The 26,170-nt window shown below is 38.7% G+C and overlaps 1 protein-coding gene across 50 annotated transcripts in view; it reads right to left on the bottom strand.

Annotated features, from left to right (window-relative positions):
- Positions 1-26,170, bottom strand: part of CNOT1 (CCR4-NOT transcription complex subunit 1) — an 86,757-nt gene that overhangs the window by 53,361 nt on the left and 7,226 nt on the right. For 48 of the 50 annotated variants that reach the window (XM_081511634.1, XM_081511659.1, XM_081511625.1 and 45 more), the window contains exon 2: positions 5,557-5,832. In XM_081511634.1, coding sequence (XP_081367760.1) covers positions 5,557-5,658 — 102 coding nt within the window. In that variant the 5' untranslated portion in view covers positions 5,659-5,832. Of the gene's footprint in view, positions 1-5,556; positions 5,833-8,740; positions 8,963-17,196; positions 17,345-26,170 lie in introns of all 50 variants that reach the window. The other 2 variants (XM_081511628.1, XM_081511669.1) reach the window with 2 other exon arrangements.

The following is a 26,170-nucleotide window of genomic DNA, read 5'->3' as shown; positions in this document are numbered from 1 at the left end:
GGCTGGAAGAAACACAAGCTGGAATCAAGATTGCCGGGAGAAATATCAATAACCTCAGATATGCAGATGACACACCCTTATGGCAGAAAGCGAAGAACTAAAGAGCCTCTTGATGAAAGTGAAAGAGGAGAGTGAAAAAGTTGGCTTAAAGCTCAACATTCAGAAAACTAAGATCATGGCATCTGGTCCCATCACTTCATGGGAAATAGATGGGGAAACAGTGGAAACAGTGTCAGACTTCAGTTTTTGGGGCTCCAAAATCATTGCAGATGGTGACTGCGGTCATGAAATTAAAAGACGCTTACTCCTCGGAAGGAAAGTTATGACCAAACTAGACAGCATATTAAAAAGCAGAGACATTACTTTGCCAACAAAGGTCCATCTAATCAAGGCTATGGTTTTTCCAGTAGTCATGTATGGATGTGAGAGTTGAACAGTGAAGAAAGCTGAGTGCCGAAGAATTGATGCTTTTGAACTGTGGTGTTGGAGAAGACTCTTGAGAGTCCCTTGGACTGCAAGAAGATCCAACCAGTCCATCCTAAAGGAGATCAGTCCTGGTGTTCATTGGAAGGACTGATGTTGAAGCTGAAACTCCAATACTTTGGCCACCTGATGCGAAGAGCTGACTCATTAGTAAAGACCCTGATGCTGGCAAAGATTGAGGGAAGTAGGAGAAGGGGATGACAGAGGATGAGATGGTTGGATAGCATCACCGACTTGATGGACATGTGTTTGGATAGACTCCGGGAGTTGGTGATGGACAGGGAGGCCCGGCGTGGTGCGATTCATGGGGTCGCAAAGAGTCGGACACGACTGAGCAACTGAACTGAATTGTGTGCTCTGATTCCCCTCTACACCAAAAACATCAAATAGCACAAATGACACACTGAAGTTGTAAGGCAACAATTTTATACTGAACTGCACTAGTGGGAGCCTCACTTTTTCTGTCCATTGTTGTTTTTACCCTAAAGAGTATAACCTGAAATCTAACACAACTGCAACTTTTACAATAGCCCACAGGGAAAAGCCCTAAAGGAACTGATCTGATTATGAGTACTGGCCCTGAGCTTCTGGCTGTTGCTCAAATTTACCAATGCTATTCCCTCTAACTAAAAAACTCCAGATATCTACAAATGTCTTCTCACTTCCTTTAGGTTTCTGCTCTAAAGTCACTTCATCAGTGAGAGGTTTCCTAACTACCCTCCCTAAAATAGCAATATGACCTACCATCATCACCCCTCAGCCTGCTTTACTTCTCTCCATGATACTTACCATCACCAGATAATTTTCTATTTTCTACGTCTCACTAGACTGTAAGTGAGAACTGGGAATTTATATAGCTGTGTTCATGTCATATCTAGTCAAGAAAAGAGCTTAGCACAATGTATATGTAATCATTTGTCTATTAAGTGGAACATTAACAGACTCCATGAGCCAAAAGATTCATTGTGGGTTTTTAGTGTATTACCTGTATGAATGCTTTGGATTACTTTATAAAAAACAGTGCACCTAATTCAAACAGTTTAATATATTGAAAAGAACATGAAAAATTTTTGCGGGAAACATAAAAGATTACTTTTAACACAAAAGACATTAAGGACAAAACTGTCAAACTCCTAAGTAAAAGATGGTGGAACTAAGAGTACTTTTTTCCTATTCTAGTCTCTCATATTAAACAAACAAACAAAAAAACTTCAGCGACTTCTTTGGTCATCCAGTGGTTTAAGAATCTGCCTACCAATGCAGGGGACCTGGTCCAAGGACCTGCTCAATACCTGGTCCAAGAAGATCCCACATGTCATGGAGCAACTGGTACCATGTGCCACAACTACTGAAGCCTGTGCACCCAGAGCTTGTGCTCTGCAACAAGAGAAGCCACCACAGTGGGAAGCCGGTACACTGCAACTAGAGAAATTCCACGCAGCAACAAAGGCTCAGGGAAGGAAGGAGGAAATTTTTTTTTTTTTACTTTAAAATAGGGTCAAAGGACTTGGAAGCCAGTAAGAATAAGCTTTCACTGGCCAAAGAGGATAATGGATGAACATCAATAATTCTTTCAATGGATTCAAACACATCAAATATGTTAAAAAAAATACATAGATTTCTAATATTAAAAAATCATTCATTGGTCTTATTTGGAGGAGGCTAGGAAACACGTCATTTTGAAAACTGGCAAACAGAATCAAGCCCTTCCTCTGTATAAAACATACTTCAAGAAACCAGACAAGTACAGGTGGTAAGGGCAAGTTTCCATTTACAGAACTAATTCAACGAATAAAAAATGCTGACAATGAGAATGTTACCACTTTGCAATCCTTAACAATCAATGAATCTAGTCAATGAACAAAGCCTGACAAAAATCACAAAAACAGAGACAACTAGACATTGTGAACCTCCTAATTAAATAAAGAATACACTGCCACCTATAAAATTGTCCTAAGGGAGAAAAAAACCTTAATCTGATTAAGCTCCCAAATCTAATTATCAATTTACAGGAAAGTAAAGAACATGTAAAATACCACCCTGGGAATGTAATCAGCAATATTTAGACAGCGGGTAACTACAGGACAATCTGATTTAACAAAATAACTGCAAGGAAAAGAAAAAAAGAGGGAAGGATAAACCATAGATTTTAAAAGAGATTTAATAAAAATGCAACAAACTATGGGGGAGCGGTCCTGACTCAAGTCAACAGTTTTTACATTTTGTTTAATGAGGCAAAAAGAAAAAATGTTAATGTTAACTGGATATTTGATGCTTAAGAACTATTCTGCTGGGGGAAAGGTTTGGAGGAGGATTGGGAATTTGACAGTAGCAGGTGCAAGCTATTGTACAGAATGGATAAACACATCCTACTGGATAAACATCCTACTCTATAACACAGAGAATTATATTCAGTATCCTGTAATAAAACAATAATGGAAAAGAACACAAAAAATAATATACATACACATAGCTGAATCCCTTTGCTGTACATCAGAAACTAACCAACACTGTAAATCAACCATACTCCAATAACATTTTTTTTAAAAAGACTTACTGAGCTTTTTAAAAAAGATGTGATAATGGTATTGAGGTTAGGTTTATAGTAAGACATAAATGAAATTATGCCTGGGATCTGCTTTAAAACAACTGAAGAGAATGGGTTAGATGAAATAAGACTGGTTATGACTTCAAATGAAACCAGACGATAGATTCATGGGGGTTCTATTATACCTACTCATGTGTGATTGAGATCATCTTTAATAAAATCGTAATAAAACTTTAATTTTATTATTACATTTTCTAAGTGAAATAACTGAAATTTTAATAAAACTTTTAAAATTATATTGAGACTATCATTTAAAGAACAGTATAAAATGTTTTTATAATAAAAATACTTTTAATGCAAAACCAAAAATTACTCAAGTATTAAAAAGCTGAGTAAGAAAACCAGGCTTGATTTTATTTTTCTATATTTTACTTACATAGTACCTTTTAAAATATTTATTAATTTGTTTATTTGGCAGCACCGGGTCTTAGCAGCAGCATGAAGGATCTTTGACCTTTAGTTGTAGCATGTTGGAGCTAGTTCCCTGACCAGGAATCGAACTAGGGCCCCCTGCATTGGGAGTGTGGAGTCTTAGCAACTGGACCACCAGGAAAGTCCTCATATTTTCTTTAATGACGACAACAAATATTTTCAAAGAAAATAAGAACTACAGGAGTTACTCTCTAAAGAACATCATAAAATCCTAACTAAGGGGGCAAATTAAATTCTCAAATTGCTTTTTCACCTATAGCATGGTAATACTAGCTACCTCATTCACGTTTAGGGATCTCATACATCTAAAGAAAATCTGACAAATATTCCTTCTTCCTACTTGTCAGCAGAAAACAGAACAAAAGGAACACAATTCTAGTCAACCTATTTAAGCCACAAGTGAAAAGTGTTAGTCGCTCAGTTGTGTCTGACTCTTTGTGACCCCATGGACTGTAACCCACCAGGCTCCTCAGTTCATGGAATTCTCCAGGCAAGAATATTGGAGTGGGTAGTTATTCCCTTCTCCAGGGGATCTTCCCAACCCAGGGATTGAACAAGGGTCTCCTGCATTGCAGGCAGATTCTTTACTGTCTGAGCCACAGGGAAGCCCCTAAATATTTATAAAAATAAATATTAGGCATCTAGGAACTGCAGTAAGCCTTTACCTATCACCAAAGGAAATCCAGAGTCAAGAACTAGAACTCTGCTCCCATCCCAGCTCTAAATTGCTTACCATTCTCAAAGTAAAAGAGAAGGGGCTATCTGCAAAGGTACCAGTGAAGCCACACTTGTCTAAAGAAAATGTGTACACACTGAAAACCTCAGCCCAAGGCTAAAACCAAACATTCTAACATTGATGCTCAAAGTTAATTACTAAATAATTTATTCCTTCTTTCATTTCAATTGCATTTGAACACTAAAGGTTAGGTACAGGAGACAGAGGCTAAAGGACAGTCCCACACCTTGAGGTCTTCAGAGTCAGGAAGACGATCAAACCAATTATAATAAACTACTAAGTTGACCACATAGAGCCTTGCTGGGGGAAATTCAGGCAGTGCCACCATATTTCCCACTTCAAGATGAAGTTGTAGGTGCCCCTGCAATCAGCTCCTTCCGTGTTCGTCTAAGCTGCAATAGTATTACCCAAGAGCACATGTCTTCCTGAGGCAGCCCTCATACAACAACAACATGGATGTAAAGGCCAAGCCATCTGGGCCCCCCAGGGGACCACTGTGATATCCATTCCAGGTCTCCCCGTGGAGCTGCCAAGATTTTTACCGAGTTTCCACCACAGTTCTCCTGAATTACCATATGACCCAGTAATTCCATTCTTTGGTATATACTCTCAAAATTTAAAATAAACATCTACCCAAAAACTTATAAATGGATGTTGACAGCCACAATATTCACAACAGCCAAAAAGTGGAAACAAGCCTAAATATCCAAATGCATGCTTCAACATGAATTAACCTTGAAAACTTATGCTAGTGAAAGAAGGCAGAAACAAAATGCCTCATATGGTATGATTCCATTTATATGAAATGTTCAGAAAGGCACCATGGAGGCACAAAGTGGGTTGGTGGTTGCCAGTGGCTGGAGGGAGAGAGAAATGGAAAGCAACTGCTAGTGGATTCAGGTGTTTCCTCTTGGGGTGATGCGAACATTCTGGAGTTAGATGGCAATAGCCAAACAACTTCATGAATGTACTAAAAACTAGCAAACTTTACATTTTAAAAGGATGAGTTTTATAGTTTGTGAAGTATATCTCACTTTTTTTAAGGCAGAAAAGAAAATGGGACTGACTAAAATGAAACAGACCAGATTTCCTAAGTTTTATAGAAAAATCAAAATCTGTGAATCCTAAAATTTAGAAAAAAGGAATGAGGTAAGATCTCTTCTATATATTAAGCTGAAATCACTTGAAATAAGGGGCAAAAGTTATTTTTCATGCAGCATATGCACATAAATTTCTAATTTTCTTCACCGTATACTCATTCGTTTAATGGTGCTTTTTTTCTCAGTAGTTTACTTACATGCTGTATTTCCTGCTGGCTGGCTCGGTAGTTTTTCTTGGTTAAATTGTCCACCAGGTAGCTGATTTGAGACAAGGCCAGCGAGAGCGAGTCAAGATTCATTGCTGGTTGGGGCGGAAGCAGGCGGCCGAGCCCGGCGCAAAATCACCATTATTCCCCTTTAGTCACCTCAGAGGCAGGTTAATGCTTTCTTTGTAATCAGCCTATATCTGGTGTCCGTACAGTGTCTTCAGTTCTTTTTTACCAGGAGTCTTACTCTGTTCTGAAACATGGCACCTGTTTAGAATAAAAAAATTTTTTATTAGCTTAATTTTTACTAGGATTAAAAAAGTTTAAATAACCATCTCTCCATCTTAAGACCTGAAATACCACTAAGGACCGTTTAAAAAATTATGATGTCGCGACCATTACTGATAAAAGATGCAAAGTTTGAAAAATTAGGTAGGGGCAGTATAAAAAGAAAATACATCCATCCTCTCCAAAAAAGATTGTATTTTTAGCAAGATGTCGTATACATAACATAAGGCTTCTCCTTTAACGATTTCAATAATTTACACTACATCCTTTAGAAGGCACAAGAAAGTATTAACCTAAAAGTAGGGCTTGTGGAAAGTAACATTCATCTGACATTCTCAATCCTTCTTCCCACACTATCTACAACTTATTTACAAGATTCCATTTATTCACCTATTTATGTATTGCTTCAGACTCAGACAGTAGTTTGGTTTTAAAGCTGTCTTTTAGGATATATGTTTCAGTATCTGAACAGCTGACTTAAAAGTAAATTAAGGGCCCAGAACCCAAATTCCTTCCAGCACTGTGCAAACTTTTCAGTAGCAGAATTTAGAAAGGAAAGCTCAAAGCAGCAATATAGCTAAAATGACAGGATGCTTATCACTTTATTAATTCCAACCACCTGCTGAGTCAGGAACTATTCTGTATCACAATACATACACACAGGACTATTATGTATCACAACACACACACAGACCCCCCCAAGTTTTTAAGAATTCACCAAGTACCACTGCTGACACAAAAATCTTTGAATGCAAGGAGCTGAGCTTATCCACAGCTTCACAATCAGAAATCTGATCATAACTTCATGACCATCAGAACTTACTATGTAAGGAAAAGGAAATTCATGAAGATTAAAAACCCCCTTGGTAAGAGCATTTAAACCTTTAATAACTTCTTAACAATGTAGAAACACTACCCTGCTTCGTTCTGTTTTGTTTATACAAAGCAAAGATTCTACCTATGCTATTCTTCTCTGCATCTTCCTGGGGGGAAAAAAAAACAGAGTAAGAGACTCTTGGGGATGTGGCAAGGTATTTTTGTTTATTCTAAAGTAATAGCATATAAGAAGTCAAAGATAAACTGTGATGATATCTATCCATTATATGTAACTAACATGCTTGCTATAAATTCTTAGCGCAAGTTGTTTCCCTCATATTATGATGATGGCATATTTCACCAAGATTGTTAACATTAACTGGTACAACCTTTTCTGAAACTCAAATTGGCAATATTGTAAAAAGTGATTTTTGCATTACTCTGGAAACTATAATTCCACCATTAACACTGTATCTTTTTGATGTACATTACCTCAAGAACTCAAAGGAAACAGATTTTCAGTGAAATACTGTGTACCACAGCAAACAGAAAATACAGCAAAAAGTAACTGCTTAAATATGAAGAAATACAAGAAGAAATAAATCATGGGTATATTGCAACAAGGCAGCTGTTAAACAGAAATGAAGCAAACTGTACAGGAAAAACACTCATTAAGAGAAAAAAAGGGACACAGATGGGAATTCCCTGGCAGGCCAGTTAGGACTCTCACTGCCGAGGCCCAGGTTTCATCCCAGGTCAGGGAACTAAGATCCTGCAGGTGGGTGTGGGGACACAGAAATTTTTGTTGAGTATTTAATAGCTACTTCTGAGTAAGAACGTAAAATGTGGAAGATTGCCCTTTTTACCTTCTTTAGTTTCTAACATTGTTTTCCCACAAGTATATATTTTATTTTCCACCTTTATTTTTCAAAGAAATGTTTAAAGAAAAGGGGGAAAAAAACCCATCAGAATGGTAGGTAAGTTTAGAATAAGTAGATTACTGGAGAGTTTAGTAAAATATCAGCCAAAGAAACTAGAGGAAAAATGCACAGAGCTACACATATATACCACTGGTCGTTTCAAGAATTTTCACATCCAAGCTAAGCCAGGCAGCTTATATACAAGTCATTTCCAGAAAAAAAATGTCCAAGAAACCACTCAATACCCTCCCAAGTTCAAAATAAAAACTCAAAGTCAGAAACTCCTTGGCTAAGATGCCTTCAGATAACATTATCATCAAAACTATGAATAAAAGGGGTCAAAACAAGACCTCTTTATTAAAAATCTAAAATGCTCATTTTGGGGGATTTCTCTGGCAATTCAGTGGTTAGGACCTATCACTTTCACTGCCGTGGTCCCAGGATCAATCCCTGGTCAGGGAACTAAAGGTCTTGCAAGCCGTGTAGTACAGCCAAATAATAATAACTGTAAAATAAAATGCTTGTTTTTAGTGGCAAGTATAAGTCAAAGTATTTTTAATTTTTATAAGTTGTGTTCAGTTAAAACTGTATTATTCAAGGTCTTCCCTGGTGGTCTAGTGGTTAAGAATCTGCCTCTCAATGCAGGGGACACACGTTCAATCTCTGGTCAGAGAACTAAGATCCCACACGCCATGGGGCAACCAAGCCCTTGAGCCACAAATACAGAGCCCGAACACCACAACTACCAAGACCTCACACTCTGGAGCCTGTGTTCTGCAATAAGAGAAGCCCTTAAGCTGCAACGCTAACCCAGTGGAGCCAAAAAACCCCAAACATTTGTATTATTCAAAGTATATTATTCATATGAACAGTAGTTACTTTACATTATGTTGTTTAGTTACAAAGTCCGTGTCCAACTCTTTTTGCGACCCCATGGACTGAAGCCCACCCAGCTCCATGGGATTTCCCAGGCAAGACTATTGGAGCAGGTTGTCATTTCCTACTCCAGGGGATCTTCCCAATCCATGGATCGAACCAGCGTCTCTCTGCGTCTCCCGTTTTGGCAGGCGGATTCTTTACCCCTAGTGCCACTTGGGAAGCAGGTTTACCTGTGGTACAGCACAAATCCAGCAAAATAAGTGTTGACTGACCTTCCAAGAAAATGAATTCCTGCTTACTTTGGCACTTCAAACTATATCTTCTCTTCTGAGATGAGCTCCATAAGGGTTACAACTTTTCTGCATTAACACCTAAAGACTACGAAGGAGAGAGTTCCCTGGCGGTCCAAGGATTAGGACTTGGTGCTTTCACTGCTGGAGGCCAGGGTTCAATTCCTGGGTTCAATCCTTGGTCCGGGAACTAAGATCCCAAAGCTGCAAGGCATGGCAAAAAAAAAAAAAAAAAGAACTGCAAAGGATAAAAATACTAGTGTAACAAACGTTTCAACAAGCCAGTCTTCATTATATAAGCAAGTTAATGCATTAAACTAATGCCCAATTGAGCCCTCACTTTATGAGATTAGTAGGGTGACAACATCATTTATTAACCAAACTAGGATGCTTCTGAAAATAAAGGGGCACCATTAACAATTTATACCAAGACAACAGGTATAAACTAGGACATGTGATCACCTTAGCCATCCAGAAGCCTTAGACAAACTGACCCGTCACCTTAGCTATCCAGAAGCCTTAGACAAACTGATCCATCTCTCCAAGATACACTTTTGTTAATCTGTTTCTAAAATGCCAGGTCACTGGTCTCTTCCCTTAGTCTCCTTTACCGGCCCTTTCTCTTCTGACCTGACAGTATTGGAATCTTTGGACTTCTCTACATTCACTTTCTTGATATACTTCAGTCTTACAGTGTTAAAAACTATATATAGCAATAACTTCTATAAATTCTATCTCTAACCCAAATTTCTCTCATATCTAGAACTGTATTATTTAATTTCCTAATGACACTTCAACTACAACGTGTCCAAAACTGAGCCCCTGGGATTTCCCCAGCAGTCCAGTGTTAAGACTCCGTGCTTCTGGTGCAAGGGGCACAGGCTCGATCCCTGTACCTGTTTTCCCCATCTCAGTCGATACCAACTCCATCCTTAAGTTACTCAGGCCAAATTCTTAGATCTCCCATTCACTGTAATCAGTCAAAAATTCTTTTGGCTCTACTTATAAAATATATGCAGAATCCATTCATTTCTCACCACAGCTATAACCAAGAATCATCATCTCTCACTGGGATTACTAAGTTAACCTCCTAACTAGTCTCCCTGTTTCCACCCTTGCTCCACACCAGTCTATTCTCAACACAACAAAAAGACTTTCCAAATATAAAACACTCAGGTCATCCTGTGCTCAAAACCCTCCAATGACTCAGAATGGAAGCCTGAGCCCTTACAATGGCCTATGAATAAACACAGCTTGAGGGAACCTAGCCACTGGTACTGTTCTAGCCTTCTTCACTCCCCTCTGCTCAGTTCCCTTTAGCTACAATGGCCTCCTTGCTGCTGCTCCAGCATACTCTTACCTTAGATTCCTCTGCCTGGAACCATCTTCTTCCAGATGCCAATATGGCTAACTACTTCAAGTCTACACAAATGTCACCTTCTCAGTGAGTATCACCCTGTCAAAACTGCAATCCCTTTTTTTCTTTTCCACATTTTTCTTTCCACATTATACCACCAAACATGGGTAACATATCTGCCTATCTCTTCATATGAAAGTTCCATGAAAGCAGTGATAATAACTGTTTACTGTTCATCAACTTATTATGAGCACTACATGGCTCATACAAGGAGTTCACTGCATATCTGAAAAACTATAAACTGAAGCTTAGGATTTTGCACCTATATTCCAACTCTACAAAAAGGTATGACAATCCACTGAAATTTTCCTAGTCAGAAGTACAATCACATGAGAGTAAACAACAGATAATTTTTAATTTAACTGCCTCAGCAGCTACACTATCAAGTTGTTAAGACCGTTCCAATTAGCCTTTAGCATCATAATGTATATATAAATTGGGTCACAATGTCTTTATAGGCCATCTTTATTGAAATAGATAAGTGCAAAACAATAAAGTGTCTTTCAAAAGCTTTCCATCAAAATGTTTAGATGTTAAATTATTTCAAGATCACTAAATCTGAGATTCTAAGATACTCCTCAATTGTAAGGGATCTGTGGCTCAGGAGCATTTCATGTGCATACGCAGTGCCTAGTTTTGGTCTCCATATATACATCAGGGACTCAAACTGCTAAATAATTACTAACTTCAGGGACTTCTCCGGTGGTGCAGTGGCTAAGACTCCACACTCCCAATGCAGGGGGCCCAGGTTCAGTCCTTGGTCAGGGAATTAGATCCCATATGCCGCAACTAACAGTTTGCAGGCCTCAAGTAAGAGTTTGAATGCTGCAACTAAAAAAGGTCCCAAATGCCACAACTAGAAGATTCCGCATACTGCAACAAAGATCGCAGATCCCACATGTTGCCAACTAAGACTGGATGTTGCCAAATAAACAGCAAATTAATTTTTAAAAAATCTACCAAGGATAAAAGAAATCTACCAAGGATATGGCTATGTAAAAATTAAAACAGCAACTCTGGAAGACAAAGATTGTTAAGTGTATTCTTGGTATTTTTCCTAATATTAAAGGTATTAAAAACAATATATGTATATATCACATATGTATATATATTGCTGAAAGTATACATGTATATTGTCTCTAGTATCTTTTATACACACACACACACACACACATATAGCAGTAAGAGGATTATCTACCTACATACAATGGAATCCCACCCAACATGTGAAATAGACATTTAAAATGTAGTTTTGCTATAAACATCCACTACACAGTTCAGAATGAAGAAAAGCTTATAAAATGGTATGTAGAAGTCCAACTTACATAAAATTATTTCACATTTTAACTGAAAAACACTACATAATATTAAAAATTGTTTCCTGAACAGAATACCAGGCAGTTGTGGTTTACAGTTAATCCTTTAAGTGTTAACATAAAAGAATATTCATGACACTGAGTGAAAAGCTGCAGTACTCTGAACAGCATGATGCCATCCCATAAACACACCTATGTTTACATGTGCAGAGAAAATAAACTATAGATTAACAGATTACAAAGAGGCTTTCATTTAAAATTCCATTGTTTAAAAGTCCAAGAATTCTATACACTTCACACATGTAACATAACATATACATAATATTATTCACTGCAATATTTATCATAGCAAAGGAATGGCCATGAGTTGGTGGTGACTGGAGAATAAACATCTCAGACAATGTACAAAGTATTCTACTCTTTGTTTAAAGCTTTAATTTCTATAAATGCTACTTTTTGTTTTGTATATATGCACACATATACACAGTTGCTTTTTTTTTTTTGCAAAAAATACATGGAAAGATCAGCCATTAACTAATAAAAAGCTACCTACATTGGAGTGCTTGAGAAGTGGGTAGTAGACACAAGAATCAGAACAAAAATTCACTGATTATACCTTTTATATTGTTTTGACTTCTGAGCCATTATTTACATGTTTGATAAGAAAAAAAACTAACAAACACAAAGAATAAATGAACCTGAGTATCAAGCTGATAATAAAGAACACAGTGAAAACACATATTTCAACACAATATCCTGAACATCCTTGATGTAGAGTGGGATATTTTTAAGGACAGAAAGAAATCAAAGAAATTTAACTCAACAGGTTTACTGTTAGCAGTAATATTTTATTGCAATTTTAAGCTACATTTATATATTACTGGATACAGCAAATAAATGAATAGGAATCCAGAAGCAGTACAGATCAATGTAGTAAAGATCAAAGTTTAGCTTGACAGAAAACAACAAAATTCTGTAAAGCAATTATCCTTAAATTAAAAAATAAATTTTTAAAAAAGAAAAAGTTTAAAGAACCTGAAATATTTTATTTGAAATGTAAGTATCAACAGGAACTCATCTGAAAAATTTCTCGGACTTCTATGGTGGCCCAGTGGTTAAAGACTCCATTCTCCCAACAAAGGGGGCCCACGTTCAACCCTTGGTCAGGGAACTAGGTCCCACATGCTGCAAACTAAAACCTAGTGCCACTGGGTCTTAACTAAGACCCACATGCCACTAAGACCTAGTGCAGCCAAATAAATAAAAATTTCCTGAGTCTAATAAAACAGATTATATAACGAAAACTGCAAGACTTTGTGGAAAGCAAGCATCAGAAAAATGATAGTAATAAACACAGGAAGGAAAGTGTTACTTAATACTGTTAAAATGTCCATGCAACCCAAAGCCATCAATAAATTCAACACAATATCAAAATTCCAATGGCCTTTTTTCATAGAAAAAAAAAATCCTAAAATTTATATGTAACCAAAAGATCCTGAATAGCCAAGGAAATCATAAAAAAGAACAAAATCAGGCCACAACAAACTTAAAAGCTTCAGTATAACAAAAGAATAATATGAAAAGACAACCTATAGAATGGAGAAAATATCTGCAAACCATGTATCAAAGAGGTTAATATCCAAAGTTTATAAGAACTCATACAATTCAGTAAGGAAAACAAATATGACTTAAAAAAAATATTTAGGCTGTGGGAGTTCTTTGTTGCAGCATCCAAAATCTAGTTTCCCAACCATGGATTGAACCCCCAACCCCTGCATTGGGAGCCCTGAGTCTCAGCCACTGGACCACCAGGTAAGTCCCAAATCTGATTTGAAAATGAGCAGAGGAACTAAGTGGACAAAGAAGATACCAAAACAGCTAGCTGACAGTAAAAGTGCTAAACATCACTAATCCTTGGGGGAAATGCAAACCAAAACCAGGGTATCACCTCACATCTATAAGGATGACTATCAACAGGAAGACAAGAGGGGTTAGCAAGGATGTGGAGAAAAGAGAAGCCCTATATACTGCTGGTGGAATTATAAATTTGTTCAGCTCCTATGGAGAACTATGTAGCGGTTCCTCAGGATATTAAAAAGAAAAAGACCATACAATCCAACAATCCCACTTGCATATATATCCAAAAGTAATGAAAACCGATTATGAAAGAGGTATCTGTACTCCTGTATTTACTGCAGCATTGTTCACAATAGCCAATATGGAAATAACGTAAGTTTCTGTCAATGGACGAACATATGAAGATGTAGTACACACAGTGGATCCTTGAATGACACAGGCTTGAACTGAGTGGGTCCACCTATACGAAGGTTTCACAAAGGTTTTTACACTAAATATGTACTATGGCACTACATGATCCGTGGCTCAATGCCAAACTGCACATACTGACACCAACTACAAAGTTATACGTGGGAATTCATGCCCCTAATTCCGTATCACTCAAGGGTCAACTCTGTATACAATGGAATTCTCTTCAGCCATGAGGGGGAAAAACATCCTTCCGTTTGTCATAACGTGGTTGGGTCTGAGGACATTATGCTAAGTGAGATAAGTCAAAGACTATGACTTCCCTTGTATGTGGAAGCTTTAAAAAAAAGAAAAACAAAAAACTACCATCAAATTTATACAGAGAACTGATAACTGATTGATGGCTGCCAGAGGTGTATGCATTAAGTATGTGAAGGTGGTCAAAAGGTACAAGCTTCCAGCTATAAAGTTTAAGTCCTGGGGCTATAATATACAACATGGTGACTATAGTGATTAATAGAATAAATCTGAGAAGTCAGGAAAAAAGGAAAAAACAGACTCAACAACTATGTATAACAATAAACATTTAGATTTGTGACCATTTCAAAATATATGCAAACTTCAAATCATTCTGATGTATGCCTGAAACTACTATGTTGAGTATCTCAATAAAAAATAAGTTAAAACGTTAAAAAATCAAACTTGAAAAAACATAGTGGAATGGTGGTTACCAGCGGGTGACGGAATGTATGTTTAAAAAAGGTACACACTTGCAACTAGCAAATAAGTCCTAGGGATCTAATACACAGTACAGTGATTATGGACAACAAAACTGTATAATAAACATTAAACTTATTAAGATAGTAATTGTTCTCACCATAAGAAATAATTATATGATGTTCACAGATGAATTAGCTAACACTACAAAGGCAATCATATTGCATTATAAATGCATCAAACCAATAAGTTATACACCTTAAACTTACAATGTTATGTATCAATTCTGTCTCAATTTCTAAAAAGCCCTAGAAACAATGATACCCCAGAAGCAATGAGCTCACCTAACTTCTGGATCTTGGTTTCTAAATACTAAGAAGAATCAAGATTCCTTGGAGATAAAGATTCCTTGGAGATATGACTAATTCTAGGATTTTTAAACAAGGAAGAGGCAAGGTGAGTTTGGATCATCCTGTGACAAAAATGGGAAACACTCAGAAGTTTCAGGGGGATAATGTCAGAAAGACACAATTAAGCCAATTAAGCCAATTAAAAGGACTGTTACTAATGCTAGGTCTATTTGAGCACCAGAAGGGACTCATGAACAATGCTTCTGTAATTTACCCCAAATGCCACATCATTTAGAAATGCTTGAGGGAACACACATTTCTGAATCCACACTGGTGATCGTTTACTTTTGGGAGCCACAAATTTCTATGAATTCCAAGTTTTTCATGTGTGCAGATGAAAAAAAAATCCAAACAGTTAAGCATTCTGACATAATTAGAAGATTAGATGAAAATGTGTTATCTAATCTGTAATTGCAGTAAGCTACTACGGGTAAAAATTCCTTCCAATAAATCACAGGGTAAAAAAAAATTGCCTACGACTGTAACACAGTGAAGGAGAATTCCTGAATCCATGATTACATTTAAAGAGGAAGGACAAGATGTACCTCGTACGGAAAGGTGCTGGCTAACAAATTTAAAAAGTATAAAAGATTAAGTTACCATTGTGTAATACCCCTGCCCAGTATAAAAACCAATTCAGGCAAGAATCACCAGTAGTACAGGGCTTCCCCAGTGGCTCAGCGATAAAGCATCTGCTTGCAATGCAGGAAAAGCAGGTTTGATCCCTGGGTCAGGAAAATCCCCAAGAAGGAAATGGCAAACCACTCCAGTATTCTTACCCAGAAAATCCCATGGACAGAGGAGCCTGGCAGGCTATATAGTCCATGGGGTCATAAAGAGTCGGACACAACTAAACATGTACACAAGCATATGCCAGAAGGTCTTAATTTGTAGGAGATACACACTGAAACTATTGTGATCAAATACTTCAGTAAAAATATAGAAATGTAGAGAAAATAAACATGGCAAAATGTTAACTTGAATCTAGGAAGACATTAAAGGGTTGTTCACTGTGCTATTCTTTTTTCTGTACATGTGAAAGAATTTTTCTTAACAAAACTGGGGATGGGGGCAAGCATTACCTTTATAATTTAAAGCAGGAATTACCAGCACATAATGAGATTTCCAAAAACTGACTTTGTACTCAAGTTGTATTTAAGTTTCCACTAGTATATGGTAATTTTTACAAAGTAAAACATTTAAGGTAAGTTTAAGCAATTAGTTTTAAAAATTCAAAATTTAAAGCCATTAAGACCAGTAACTACATGTAACAAAAGGGTAAATGAGCTTGAATAAGTGACTGAACGTATATGCTCCCCATTTGTAAAATTAGGCTTCAGCTGTGTGTGTGTGTGTGTGTGTGTGTGTGTGTGCACGCGCATCTGTCTGCACTATTCAAAATGCTGATTCCTGGGGCTGTGTGTGTTTATCTGTCTGTGGTATTTAAAATGCTGATTCCTAGGGCTTCCCTGGTGGCTCAGTGGTGAAGAATATGACTGCCAATGATGCATGAGACATGGGTTCAGTCCCTAATTCGGGGAGATCCCACCTGTCAAGGAACAATTAAGTCCATTTGCGACAACTATTGAGCCTGTGCTCGCTCGCTCACTCTCTCTCCAGTAGCTCAGTTGTGTTTGACTCCTTGCAGATTACGTGGACTGTAGCCTGCCAGGTTCCTCTAACCATGGCATTTTCCAGGCAAGAATACTGGAGTGGGTTGCCCTTTCCTCCTCCAGGGGATCTTCCCAATTCAGGGATGGAACCCCCATCTGTACTTGCAAGTGGATTCTTTACCACTGCTGCTGCTAAGTTGCTTCAGTCGTGTCCGACTCTGTGTGACCCCATAGACGGCAGCCCACCAGGCTCCCCCGTCCCTGGGATTCTCCAGGCAAGAACACTGGAGTGGGTTGCCATTTCCTTCTCCAACGCATGAAAGGGAAAAGTGAAAGTGAAGTCGCTCAGTCGTGTCTGACTCTTCGCAACCCCGTGGGCTGCAGCCCACCAGGCTCCTCCGTCCATGGGATTTTCCAGGTGAGAGTACTGGAGTGGGGTGCCATTGCCTTCTCCATCTTTACCACTGCACCACCTAGGAATCTCTCAGCTATACCAAAGCTTTCCCAAAAGGGTTTATCTTTAAGGGGTAGAAGGTATAGCAGAGATAAGGATCTCCTAAGCCCTCATGGGAACAACAGGAGGTATCCATCACAAGCACAGTAGATGATGCTCTTTCACCTCAACAGCAGCTTTCACAACTAGCTGAAAAGTAAGCAACTGTCAATCTTTTCGGTGGAGCTGCTGGAGAAGTTTACATACCACATGCCAAGAAGGGTAGACAGGCAGACCAAGTTGTGACTGACTGGTCTCAGTGGTGATATGGTAAAGCTGAGTCATTGGCTCCCGACAGGAACAACTGAAACCCTTAAATCTCTTGTCTTCTCTGTTCAAATGGCATCCAAGACAGCTGCTATGCACACAAATTCTCAAATTAAAGCTGCACACAAATTCTCAAATTAAAGCTACATCTTTACTTTTACAATCATTATTTTTAATGTTGGGCTTAAAATACATTCACATTTTTCTAAAAGTACGAAATAAAAAAGGACAAGCCTTTATCCTTAAGCACTTCAATTTGAAATTTTTGAATGTCTTGAAAAAAATGCTCTGAATGTATCACTTATTTATGTAAATGAAACTTCTTGCTGATGACGATTATCAATAATTTGGAGATTATTAAAGTAGGTGTAGCTTTTTCAAGCATAAAACCAACATAAATCTTACTAGAAAAACAAGATCAAGTTCATTAAACTTTGAAAATATTTTTAATTGGAAAGTTTCACTATTATTATTCCTTATTTTGTCAGGATTATACAAAATGTCAAATGATTCTTTTGCAGTTTACTCCACTATACTATACCATAAGAATCATCTTCTAGAGATGGCCTTCCTATTAATTCACAGTTGAGCCTAACCATATACCATGTGCATACTTTAGATGCTACAGAAAACACAAAAATAAACACTGACCTCAAGGGGCTTAAAAGAATACAGAGTTTACTTCAATGCTTGCAACAAGGCAATTGTATATAAGGAGTGGGAGGGGGAAAAAAAAGTGGTATTTAAAACGCTGATTCCTGGGGCTTCCCTGGTGGCTCAAGTGGTAAAGAATCTGCCTGCCAATGCAGGAGACACGGGTTCAATCCCTGATTCGGAAAGATCCCACATGTAGAGAAACAAGTAAGTCCATTTGCCACAGCTATTGAGCCTCTGCTCTAGAGCCTGGGAGCTGCAACTACTGAGCCCACGTGCCATACAGAAGCCAATACACCCCAGAGCCCACGCTCCACGGAAGAGAAGCCACCATAATAAGAGAAGCCGTCACAATGAGAAGACTGCACACCACAACCAGAGAGTAGCTCGCACATCAAGGAAGACCTAGCAGAGCCAAAAATAAATAAAATTCTTTTTTAAAAAGCTGATTCCTGGGGATTCCCTGGCAGTCCAGTGGTTAGGACTCCCAAGATTTCACTGCTGTGGGCCCAGGTTCAGTCCCTAGTAAGGGAACTAAGATCGTGCAAGCTGCATGGCATGGCCAAAAATGATGATTCCTAAGCATCACCTTACACCAAAAGAGTCAAAATCTTTGGGGAAAGAGAACAGAACACTTCATTTTGAACTCTGGAGATGGTTTTTGTGAATTTTAAAGTTACAAAACCACCGATTTTACAAATAGCTCTGGGATTAGTTTAAGAAAAGTGTAACTTGACACAGTCTGTTGTTGTAACATAAGGGAAGTCCCTCCCACTGATTCCTTTTTTGGCTAGACCAGAGACATCTCTGTAAAGGCAATTTGGTTATTCATAGCAGAGGCCAGCAACCTTCATAGTATCATCTAACTTGCTTGCTCTAGGTTTAAATATGGTATCAATAGGTACTTTGAGAAGCCAAAAAAAAAAAAAAAGCCAAATAGACTAGGCCCAAGGCTATCAGGTTTATTGAACCCCCAACTTCCATTATTAAAAACACACAAAATTCTTAGGTCTACTTTACTAATACCAAAGTCTGACCTTGAAAATTCTCCTCTAAGTTTTTTTTTTTCCAGGCTCTGCCTGTGATAGGCTTTTTTTAATTGGAGGATAACTGCTTTACAATATTGTGTTAGTTTCTGCCATAGATCAGCATGAATCAATCATAGACACATATATGTCCCCTCCCTCTTGAACCCCCATCCCACCCCTCCAGGTTATCACAGAGCACCAGTTAGCATCATTTGGCAAATTCCCACTGGCTATTTTACATATGGTAGCTGACTCATTAGAAAAGACCCTGATGCTGAGAAAGATTGAAGGCAGAAGGAGAAGGGGACGACAGAGGACAAGATGGTTGGATGGCATCATCAACTCAATGGACATGAGTTTGAGCAGGCTCCAGGAGATGATGAAGGACAGGGAGGCCTGGCATGCTGCCATCCAAGGAATGGTAAACAATCAGACCAGACTGAACAACAAAGATATGTTTCAATGTTACTCTTTCAATTAGTCCTTCCCTCTCCTTCCCTGTGTCCACAAGTCTGTTCTCTCAACAGTCTTTAAAAAAAAAAAAATAAAATAAAATAAAAGCAGCATTCTGACTAAAAGACTGAGTTGAGCCTTCTTTTCTCATTCCTTTTCTTCGATTACGAAAATGTTCTACAACTGCACAGTTCAATATGGCAGCTACAAACATGCAGCTACTGAAATGTGACTAGTGACCAAAATGCTGAATTTGTAAAATTTTACTTCATTTTAACTAATCTTAGTACAAAATTAGGGACTTCCCTGGCAGTCCACCAGTTAAAATTCTGCACTTCAAATGCAGGGGGCTCAAGTTCGATCCCTGGTTGGGAAACTAAGTTCCCCTGTGCCACACTAAGCCGTATGTGGGTAGTGCCACCATACTGGACAAAGCTGTAAAGCCCTAACGGCCCATATAAATCACGTTAAGTATCTACTCTAGCATCCAAAAGCAACCAATACTAATTTTCCCCGATGTCCCACTTTTCACTTTGGTTTCCTTAAGAGAGCTCACTTCATGACCAACTAAACCCTTACTGTTGTTCAGCCACTAAGTTGAGTCCAACTCTTTTCCATCCCATGCACTGTAGCCTGCCAGGCTCTTCTGCGCAATGGATTTTCCCAGCAAGAATACTGGAGTTGCCATTTCCTTCCGCAGGGGATCTTCCCGACCCAGGGATCGAACCCGCCCTAACTTAAAATATATATCCTGATGTTTAATATTTCTCCAGTAGGCAGGGACTCTAGATTTACAGTGTACAGCTCCAAGCCATTCATCCAAAATGTTGGCTCACTTATTAAAACTCTAGTTATAATTACTGTATACATAACAGGATAACTTAGAGAAGCATAATCACAACAAATACTTTAATATTAGAATTATTCTAAGCATTTTACCTACAGTTGACCCTTAAACAAGGGTTTGAATTGAGAGGGCCCTCTTATATACAGATTTTTGTTCAATAAACACATACTACAGTACCACACCCAAAGTTGGCTGAACCTACAGATAAAAAGAGCCAACTGTAAAGCTGCCCGTGAATTTTTTATTGCAATGGGGTTGGTGCCCCAACTCTCACATTGTTCAAGGGTCAACTATGTCAGTTTATTTAAACCTGGTAACTTGTTGAGGAAGATATTATCCCAACTTTAAGGAGAAATAGCTGAACTTGCAGCTACTAAGTAGAAGAATTATGAAGACATGGTAATAATAGGGCAGGAGATGCAGGATTTAAAACACACAACTTGTATTATAATTTCCAAATAAATATTTGAAAGAATCTAATTGTTTTAATGCCATTTCCAGATATAAGTATCACCAGTCTTACAGAAAGTGATGAATAATAAGAGCTTCAGCATATGCCACATAGCGTGGCCAAAAAGAAAAAAGGACAGATAACCAAATTTGAATTTCAGATAAATAATATATATATATTTTAAAAAGAGCTTTAGGCCCTTTAGCCCCCTATCTCTGTACTTTCTTTTAATTGATTCCTTTTTCATCCAAGAAATGACCAACTCTTTAAAAACTTACTGAGAAGTGCCTGGGTATCCACCAAAAGGGCACTGGTTAAGCAAATCCAAAAAATGGAATATTATGTAACACTATAAAAAAGAGGAGTTACTTAGAAAGACTGGAAATATCTATTAGGGGATAAAAGCAAGCTACATGTATGTATATGTTCTTGTATGCAGACTATCTAGAAGAATACAAACAGTAACCATACGTGAAAAGTTAGATGAAAGAAGCTGAGATGGGAATTGACCTTTTTCCCCACTGATAAAAAAGTAATTTTCAAAAACAAAATTTAAGGTCAATACAAGTTTTTTGCATATTCCAAGATTCTCTATACAAAAATCCCAATCTACAGAGGTCTGAACCTCATTCCCTGTGCAGAAAAGAGTTAATTTAACAGAGAAGGCCTGAGACTGCTTCTCCTTAGGAAGACTTGCCAGGTTGGCTCTTGGCTGTTGTCAGTACTTGGATTTTGAGAGAATTCCCACTCCCAGAACGAGGCTCACTGTACCTCAACTGTACCCAAAAGCCTAAACTGTATCCAAAAATGTGGGCTTATGCTGAACAGCTGTTTTCCCTCTGGGAACCTGGAATTTTTCTATGTGGTAGGCAGAAAGTGCCTTCATGACCAACCAAGGCACTGAGTCTCTATGAGCTTCCCTGCCAGGCAACATTTCATACACACGTGTTGTCACAAGTGCTGGAGGAATTAAGTGAGTCCTGTGTGACTCTCCCACTGGGAGAGGCAGTAGGGGAGGCTCAAGCACAGGAGAACAAGCCCGAGTTTTCTCTGGCTGTTGTTTAGTCACTAAGTTGTGTCCGACTCTTTTCCAACCCCAAGGACTGTACCCCGTCAGGCTCCTCTGTCCATGGGATTTCCCAGGCAAGAATACTGGAATGGGTTGCCATTTCCTTCTCCAGGGAATATTCCTGATCCAGGGATCAAATATGCATATCCTGCACTGGCAGGTGGACTCTTCAGCATGTTTGCTTTCCTGATTTTGCTTTGTATCCTTTTGCTGTAATAAATCACAGCCATGAGTAGAGGCACATGCCAAGTCCTGTGATTCCTTCTACTGAATTACTGGACACCCACCTCCCAACACATTAATTCTGTTACTAGCCAAGAAGAAATGCCTTCTGAATGTAAGTGGACTCAATTTGTGAGTCTCTTCTCTAGAATGTGCAGAATCCGTTTCAGAATTTTACATTTTATCATAAAGACAATTCTGGAAGCTATATGGATTGGCTTAGATATGTTTTAGGGAAGAAAGAAGGGACAGATTCTGGTTAAATGCTCACCAAATCTGTTTTCTCTTCCTGGCTCAACAGCTAGACTTATTTTTCAGGCTCCTGCACAGGTGTGGCAAACAGACTAAGCTCTCCCCAATGAAATGTAGACCAAAAATGATACCAGCCACTTCCAGACCTGGTCCATAAAACCTCACACACATGATCCTCGGTTCTTTTACCAACTGCCAGGTGAATGAATAGAACTCCCAGGACCTAGAGGAAGGTGGAATCACAAGATGGAAGGAGTTTGGGTTCTTCAATTACTACTACACAGAAGGCAACCTAAATGAACACGCTCAATGAAAGTTACAAGTGTCTACTCTGCTAAGCCACTAATATCTTGGGGTTGTTAGTTACAATGTTAGTTTGCTCTGCCTACTACCAGACATGATTGGGTGAAATTAAAAGTTACTTTTGACAATGTGAAAAATTGAGAAGTGTTAAGTCAGAGAAATTAAGGCCATCAGTGAGAAAAAGAGGTGAATGCATTCAAGAGGGAACTGCAAGGACTCTAACTGTGGAGAATAAGGAAAGAAGTGAAGAAAGAGGAGGAATCAAATATTTACCTTTCTAGACTAACCACCTGAGTTCCACTTCCTCCTGACATGAAACAAGCGAGGAAGAAAGTGTAAAGGGCAAGAAAGATAATGAGGAATGCCTGGAGTGAGGCACACAGATGAAATCCACTGGACAGTTGGAGTTACAGCCAGGAGCACAGCAAGTGTGGGACGCAAATAACAGATCTCGGAATCATCAACATACAGATGATAGCATGGGAGAATTACAGAAATGAGCATAAGACAGGCCTACAGAGTCCTAAGGAAGCTTAGCACTTATGGAAAGGTTAAAAAAAAAAACTCAAAAACTAAAAGAAAGAACTACATATGATCCAGCACTTTCACGCCCAGGTATGTATCAAACAAAAATTAAAACCCTAATTTGAAAAGAAACATATACCCTAATGCATGTCGAAGCAACCCAAGTGTCCATCAACAGAGGAACAGATAAAGAAGATGTGTCTATTTACATATATATGGACACACACACATATAATGGACATATATATATACACACAGATAAAATGGACTATTACTCAGTCATTTAAAAAAATGAAATTCTGCCATTTGCAACAATGTGGATGGACCTAGAGGGTATTGTGCTTAGAGAAATCAAAGACAAATGCCGTATATTACCACTTGTGCAATCTGGAGGAAAAAAAAATGAATATAAGAAAACAGAAACAGATTCACAAATAGAATAAACTAGCGGCTACATGGGGGAGAGGAATGGGAGGAGGGGCAAGATAGGGGCAGGGGATTAAGAGGCACAAGCTATTATGCAGATATACCGTACAGCACAGGAAATATTGCCAATATTTTATAATAATGTTATACAGAGTATAACCTATAAAAATACTGAATCACTATGTTAGTAAAGTAATGCTCAAAATTCTCCAAGCCAGGCTTCAGCAATACGTGAACCGTGAACTTCCAGATGTTCAAGCTGGTTTTAGAAAAGGCAGAGGAACCAGAGATCAAATTGCCAACATCCACTGGGTCATCGAAAAAGCAAGAGTACCAGAAAAACATCTGTTTCTGCTTTATTGACTATGCCAAAGCCTTTGACCGTGTGGATCACAATAAACTGTGGAAAATTCTGAAAGAGATGGAAATACCAGACCACCTGACCTGCCTCTTGAGAAACCCGTATGCAAGTCAGGAAGCTACAGTTAAAACTGGACATGGAACAACAGACTGATTCCAAATAGGAAAAGGACTACATCAAGGCTGTATATTGTCACTCTGCTTATTTAACTTATATGCAGAGCACATCATGAGAAACACTGAGCTGGAGGAAGCACAAGCTGGAATCAAGACTGCCGGGAGAAATCTCAATAACCTCAGATATGCAGATGACACCACCCTTATGGCAGAAAGTGAAGATCTAAACAGCCTCTTGATGAAAGTGAAAGGGGAGAGTCAAAAAGGGGGCTTAAAGCTCAACATTCAGAAAACTAAGATCATGGCCTCTGGTCCCATCACTTCATGGCAAATAGATGGGGAAACAGTGGAAACAGTGGCTGACTATTTTTCTGGGCTTCAAAATCACTGCAGATGGTGATTGCAGCCATGAAATGAAAAGACACTTACTCCTTGGAAGGAAAGTTATGACCAACCTAGACAGCATATTAAAAAGCAGAGACATTACTTTGCCAACAAAGGTCTGTTTAGTCAAGGCTATGGTTTTTCCAGTGGTCATGTATGGATATGAGAGTTGAACTATAAAGAAAGCTAAGTGCCGAAGAATTGATGCTTTTGAACTGTGGTGTTGGAGAAGACTCTTGAGAGTCCCTTGGGCTGCAAGGAGATCCAACCAGTCCATCCTAAAGGAGATCAGTCCTGGGTGTTCATTGGTAGGACTGATGCTGAAGCTGAAACTCCAATACTTTGGCCACCTGATGCGAAGAGCTGACTCATGTGAAAAGACCCTGATGCTGGGAAAGATTGAGAGCAGGAGAAGGGGACGACAGAGGATAAGATGGTTGGATGGCATCGCTGACTCAATGGACATGGGTTTGGGTGGACTCCGGGAGTTGGTGATGGACAGGGAGGCCTGGCGTGCCGCGGTTCATGGGGTCGCAGAGTCAGACACGACCGAGCGACTGAACCGAACTAATGTTGTACACCTGAAACTAATTAACACTGTAACTCAACTATACTTCAATAACAAAAAAAGAGGGGAACTCAAAAAGAGAAGAGTGGACAGAGAGGTGGAAGAAATTTGAGAGTGATTAATATCAGAAATCAAGGAGAGTTCTCTACTTAATGGTAATAACTAAAACCTAGCAACAAATAACATCCCTAAGAGAGCTCCCAGGAAGAATCTGTCCACTGCGGCAGGCAGCCTCTAAAATAACCCCAATATTTTCTGCCTAATATTTACATCTTAAAGTAATCTGCTCCCTTAAGTGTTGGCTGGACCTTAAGTGTGGCTTCAAAATAAGAGACTAGAAAGTCACTTCCAAGATGAAGTTACATGAAGACTGACTTCAGCTTTGTTTACCTCTCTAAACCTGTGCTCCGAGAGAAAGCAGCAAGCTGTCGTGTTGTGAGCAACCCTGTGGAGAGCGCAATATGGCGAGGAACTGCTATCTCCTAAACAGCAGCCAGCAACGATCTGAGATCTGACAACTGCTACATGAGTAAGCTTGTACCCTTCAGACCCTTCTTACTCTCCTTCAGACATGAGATTATAGCCTATGGATACCTGCACTGCAACTCTGTGAGAACACTTTGTCAGAAGCATCTAGCCAAGCTGTACCTCTGAATAAAAAGCCAAAAAGATTTTTTAAAAATAGATAAACTTGGGAGTTTAGCTATTTCAAAACTCATTATGCAACAACTGATAACTAACACATCAATAATAGTCTATGAAAACCATGGGGGAAAGATTTTATGACACATATTTGGCAGTATAAAAAAGAAATTATTGTAAATTATCAGAATTACTAGGAGATCACTAATGCCCTCCAAGAGAGGGACATTAGTGGTCACCAAGAGACAGGCCAAGACTCCTCCATAAAGAGGATAAAACCATTAGGTAATAAGACCAGGGCCTGGCCCAAGCCCCAGCCCCTCCAAAACCTTCCAAACACATTAGATGGTCTACAGATTTAAATGCTGACCCATCTCCCCTTCCCTTTAGTACGCATTCTGCATACTGTTAAAATTTAATCACACTAGTCACTATTGTTTCATGTGTATTATCCTTTTCATCAGTTCCTGAGGACATACCTTGGGTTTGCTTCCTATCTCTTCTTTGCCTCCACTCCCAACCAACCAACTAGTTTTGAGGGCATCAAAAATTTTCCATAACCCTGCTAAGTCCAAAACCAGTACTCCATTTCTAGGTTTCTAGACTTATCAGG

Source organism: Giraffa tippelskirchi, chromosome 7, assembly GCF_054371585.1.
Source record: "Giraffa tippelskirchi isolate mGirTip1 chromosome 7, T2T-mGirTip1v1.2.pri, whole genome shotgun sequence".
NCBI classification, from domain to species: Eukaryota; Metazoa; Chordata; class Mammalia; order Artiodactyla; family Giraffidae; genus Giraffa; species Giraffa tippelskirchi.
This window is presented reverse-complemented; position numbering and strand designations above follow the sequence as displayed.